Genomic DNA, 5,744 nt, shown 5'->3' on the forward strand with positions numbered 1-5,744 from the left:
TTTGGATAATATTATTCTAAATGTACTATTAAATATTAATATACATAAATAATATAATTAATACTAATTTTTTTCGAAATTAATTTTATACAGGTTTTTTTTTCTATTCTTGAATTGTTAGTATGTATATATTTTTTTATTATTTATTGAAATATGATATTTTTTATTTTTAATAATTATTAAAATTAATGAATATTATTCTTTTTATTCTTTATTAGAATATTAAAATTAAATTAATATTCTGGTTATTGGTATATTATGTAAATTTTAATGATTACAGTCTCCTCTTTGGCAACACAAGCCATACCAGTTGACATGCATTGCTATACTCTTCGGGAAGTACAGCACCATGATTGGCACAGGATTTATGATGAATGGATACAATAATGGGATAACCACCGCAACAATTGTTTGCGTGATCGGGGTCTGCAACCAATTGTCGACTTCACCCCGTCTGCCGATTACCGGAGTTGGTACATTGGATTATACGGGATGTTCCTGAGGCTATCGGATGTCATTCCTCAGCATCCACCACAGTAGCCACCACAGTATCCACCCCATCAGCCATTCCAGCATCCACTTCAGCAGCCAGCACAACCTTATGCAGTGTTTCAGCCGTTTCCTTATCATTGCCCACAGCTATCTCAGCACGACAGATCGGATCATGGGCAGTCCAGCCATCACAGCATGCAGCATAGACATCAGTCTCATCGCAGATCACATCACAGCCAGCACGGCCAGCACAACCAGGCGACCATCACAGCCATCACAGTAATCTTGGATTCCAACTGTCAGACATTCCCCCATTCTCACCACAGACATTTGGGGACTACGATATCATCCGTCGATTCCTTGACAATGGTAGTCCTGTTCTTGATGATGCTTACATTCCAACCATCCCATCATAGCAGTCCTCACAATCCCACCGGACATCGGTCGACAGTTCATCTCATCGACACTGTCCACTTGCTACACTTGATAGTCGAGCCAGTGTATGCATCGAGTCGCACATTCGGATCGATCGGGGTCGTATGAATGCATCACAGCAGGCTCCCATCAGTCTAGACTTGAATGAGCCGACACAAAAACATGTTGGTGAGTATATCCCCGGTCCTTCCACCCCGACAGGTGGGTTAGGTCCAGTAGAGGGACAGGAAGAGGCAGCTGGGTCCAGTCCAGTAGAGGGACACACAGATAGAGGTGGGTCCAGTCCGACAGAGGGACAGACAGTTGGTCAGGGCTATCAGTACAACATACGGACAGATGTCCATCCACCAACCAGGTTTACACCATCAAGTGTTAAAGGGATAGCAAACAAGGCATTGGGGTTTTCAAGAAGAAGCCGTAAGCTGTTAGTCAAACTTTGTTTATTTCATCGTTGTATTTGTTGTATTAATTTTTTAAATTAGTCGAACTTTGTTTACTTCATTGTTGTATTTCTTGTTTTAGTTTAAGGTTTCATCGAAGTTTGTTTATTTCATCGTTGTATTTCTTGTTTTAATTTTCAATTTGTCGAACTTTGTTTAACTTCCCATTAGTTGAACTTTGTTTAACTTCATCGTTCTATTTGTTTTATTAACTTTCATTTTGAGTTAAACTTATAATTGAATGCATTATCTCAAATACATTAACTTAAAATTACATAGATATTGAAATTCATAATTGAACTACATTAAATGAAAATAACTACATTGAAATTCAGCATTGAAATACATTGACACAAATTATATAGAGATTAAAAATACTACGACTATGACCCTACAAACCACCACTGAAAACAACCCTACGAGCCACCACTACCACCAACCCCACCTGGTCCAGCACGTTGAGGACATCTACTGCGACTATGACCCTATCTCCCGCAAAGATGACATACCCGGGGACCAGGCATTTTCCGTGAATCCATTTCATTCAGATAGCGAGTCGATTTGGGACGACCCTTTGACTTTCGTCTCAAGGCAGAATTTGTGGCTATCGTCGGTCCCGAGTAATCAGGCCATGTCTCCATGTCGCCCAACGGGACAAACTTAACTATGTAGACCTTCCGAATCTCTGACATCTTGTATACATCGGTGACATACATCTGCCAATCCAGTTGCCGATTAACACAGCATGCAATAACATGGTGACATGGTAGTTGTTCCACCTGAAAATGACTATAGTCGCACCTCCGTCGCACAAAAACAACAACTAACACTTTTCCACTAGGCATTTTCCGCACCTCAAATACCTCGTTTCTTCTATCAAACTGGTGAACAACGATGTTACCTGCACGCTGCATGTTTGCATATATTCGATGAGTGGCAAACTCAAAGAAAGTATATCCAGCACGCTTGTGCTGGTAAGCCTCAGTACTCTTCCGCGTAAACAACGCATTCAACCGATAATATGTTGCTCGGACTAGCGCTAATATAGAAAGATTTCGAGCACTCTTCCACACCGAATTAATGCACTCGACAAGGTTCGTCGGCATGTGACCCCATCGATGTCCCTCGTCAAATGCCAACACCCCACACCTTCGCTACAATTTACTACGGCCCGGATTTACTCATGACGATTGGAGATTATCCCCACGCCGTCTTTTCTTACAACATGTGTTCGTAAATTACTGAGAAAAAAGTGTCATGCATCAACAGTCTCGCCCTCTACAATGGCAACAGCAATCGGTACAATGTTTTTATTCCTATCTTGCACAACTGCAACCAAAAGGTAGCCTTTATATTTTCCGTAGGTGGGTCCCATCAACCTGAACAAGCGGTTTGCAATATTTAAAAGCTCTTATGCATAGATTGAAACTTCAGAATACCCGATGAAGTATCCTAACACCGTCCACCTCTTGACTCCCATTATACAAGGGTCGTGTTTCTATTTGGACTTGTGAACCAGACATCTTCTGAACCATTACCAAGAACCACAACGGAAAATCTTGGTAAGATTTTTCCAATCCACTGAAAACCTTGGCTATCGACTTCTGCTTTGCCAGCCAAGCCTTCCGGTAACTAATAGTGTAGTTGAATCTTGCCTGGACTTCCGTAATTATAGATTTGACCTTTATGGATGGGTTGGATTCAACCAACGGCTTCATAGCCTCAGCAATCATGCCCGAGTCTAACTTGGACTGATCCTGTGAGATCGTTCTCATGGAACAGGTGTGCCTCCCATTGTATCTCTGAATCTCCCAACAGGCTTTCTTCTGTATCAAGCTGGCTCGGATCAACCAGTCGCACCCACGTCTGTAAGTCTTGCACTTTGCATAGAACATCTGTGGCTCGGATTCATAAACAACGTAATTGACTCATCTAGAGATAGTGTAACTCTGAATTTCTGCAATGACTGATTTTCTTGAAGCGTATTCCATTCCGATTCTAAACTCCCCATCCTCAGAATCAGCAACACCTACAAGAAAACAAATTTGTCGCTCATCGATCTGCTAAAACAAAATCAACATACTACCGTTCACGTACCTATGTTTACATATTCAGGAAACTCCGATGTATGCATGGCGTCAAGATCCAAGCTACGCATAAAAGGTGGAACATCCATCGATTGACTAACTGCGGCTGGAGCCACTACAGTTTTCACCACTACCTCACCTCCCTCATCTCCATCCTCGTCCTCATCACCGGCTTCGTACGTAGCTTCGAACTCCTCATCCTATCATTGTTCATTCCCAAGCACGCCTCAGCTCTGTCATCTTGTACATCTGGGTCATGTTGAACTTCATCTGTAGCAATATGCTCAAACTCAACATGTAACTCAACCCTCGGGTGTTGCACCTGAGTTTGCTGGTGAATATAAAACATCCGCTAAATACTTATTTCGTCGATGATTGGTATAATCTCAAACTGTATAAGGCCGCCAAATATGATGACCGGACTCCTGTAGAGAATGTTGGTCACCCTCTTCACAATATCAGCCTCTATGCTTTGATAGAGCCGGTACTGTAGTTTCGTGAATGTTATAGTGCACGGAACTACAAACGAAAATATATTCTCACACGCAAAACTCACACCCTCATACGTATTTCGTACGACCTCACCGTTGTAGTAAACCACTAAATTTCCAGTGCCCTCCATCGTACTGGCCCAGGAGGAAAACACTTCTATCAAAATAAAGCAAAATGGTTACGAGTTTTGGTTTTTATAGACAGAAGACTCAACTCGCAGGCTATGTGTTGCAATGCCATCTAACCAGCGTCTGCCACGTGTACAACACGTTACCTGCATGTTGAAATGCCCTGCAACCAGCTTCTGCCATGTGTGCAAGACGTTACCTGCGTGTTGCGTGTGATTTTGCCACGTGTCCAACACGTTGGTTGCATGCTGACTCAGCACGTTACCTTGTGTGTTGTGCCTGCAATGCCTCCAACGTCCACCCGCTTGTATATACACCAAAAACCTCCATTTCCAGGTAAAGCACACCTCTAAAATCCATATTAAAATTCTTTAGCCACTAAACTAAGACTAAGCCACTGAAAGCTAACAACATGCTAGTAACCACAGTCTCTACCTTTTTTTGTTTGGAAAAAACTATCATTTGTACCCATGAACTTTACAAACGCTGACAAAAGTACCTATAGAAGATGAAAAGTGACTTTGTACCCATGAAAGGCTGGGTCCGTTTGTCAATAGTACCCAGACGTTATTAACTCGTTTGCTCCGTTAACTTAAAGGCCAACATGGCACATTAAGTGCTTACCTAACTATGAGACAGCAATCTGACATTAATGCCCATGATTATTAATATATTTGATATCTGTGACATTGGATTTAATACAAATTTGACAAAACAAGACATATAAATGTCGTGAATTCACAAAGCTAGCCAGAAATCTGGTATTGTACACTAAATAACGAAAATGTGACAAGAAAATAGAACTAAATAAAAGACGTTCATTCCATATGCTATAATAAACCTTGAAATAATTTCAACAAAAGCATTTATCAACAAAAGTTTCAAAACAAGTCTATGAATTTGACGTGAAAGTAACAAATCCAAATTACCTAAAAGTATCAATACAAACCATGAACGTGAAAGTATCAGGTAGTGCAATATAAATACTAGGCATAAGTTACAAGAAAAACCATAGTATCAGAGTTTTAAAGCTCTCATTACAGTGAGTCCTTGATAAAAAAAAAAAGAAAGTCACACTAGAAAATCCTATTTGTTAGGTGCGGAGTTGCTGCTGCCACTAGAACCCCATTGTTGTTGCCACTTGAAGATGTTCCAGTTGGTAGGCAGAACCAAGGTACTGGCCATTGATGAGCGGATAATTTATACGCTTTTTGGCATTGTTTTTAGTATGTTTTTAGTATATTTTAGTTAGTTTTTATTATGTTTTTATTAGTTTTTAAATAAAAATCACTCTTCTGGACTTTACTATGAGTTTGTGTATTTTTCTGTGATTTCAGGTATTTTCTGGCTGAAATTGAGGGACCTGAGCAAAAATCTGATTCAGAGGCTGAAAAAGGACTGCAGATGCTGTTGGATTCTGACCTCCCTGCACTCAAAGTGGATTTTCTGGAGCTATAAAAGCCCAATTGGCGCGCTTTTAATTGCGTTGGAAAGTAGACATCCTGGGCTTTCCAGCAATATATAATAGTCCATACTTTGCCTGAGATTTGAAGGCCTAAACAGGTGTTCCAAGTCAGCCCAAGAATTCTGGCGTTTAACTCCAAAACTGGCACAAAAGCTGGAGTTAAACGCCCAAACTGGCACAAAAGCTGGTGTTTAACTCCAAGAAA

The 5,744-nt window shown here is 40.7% G+C and overlaps 1 protein-coding gene across 1 annotated transcript; it reads right to left on the minus strand.

Annotated features, from left to right (window-relative positions):
• Nucleotides 1-514: 514 nt before the first annotated feature.
• Nucleotides 515-2,473, minus strand: LOC140180524 (uncharacterized). Its single transcript, XM_072221744.1, has 2 exons — nucleotides 1,877-2,473; nucleotides 515-706 (listed from the first exon to the last, which is right to left on the minus strand). The coding sequence occupies exons 1-2, from the start codon at nucleotides 2,471-2,473 to the stop codon at nucleotides 515-517; spliced, it is 789 nt and encodes a 262-aa protein (XP_072077845.1).
• Nucleotides 2,474-5,744: the final 3,271 nt, after the last annotated feature.

Source organism: Arachis hypogaea, chromosome 17 (genome assembly GCF_003086295.3).
Source record: "Arachis hypogaea cultivar Tifrunner chromosome 17, arahy.Tifrunner.gnm2.J5K5, whole genome shotgun sequence".
Classification (NCBI taxonomy): domain Eukaryota; kingdom Viridiplantae; phylum Streptophyta; class Magnoliopsida; order Fabales; family Fabaceae; genus Arachis; species Arachis hypogaea.

Bases quoted from the DNA above. Each gene is read 5' to 3' on its own strand.
- LOC140180524 (XM_072221744.1), bottom strand. From the start codon at position 2,473: ATGCCGACGAACCTTGTCGAGTGCATTAATTCGGTGTGGAAGAGTGCT. The intron at 707-1,876 runs GTATGTCATCTT...ATCTGCGATGAG, and splicing joins GGAAAATGCCTGGTCCCCGG to ACTGATGTCTATGCTGCATG.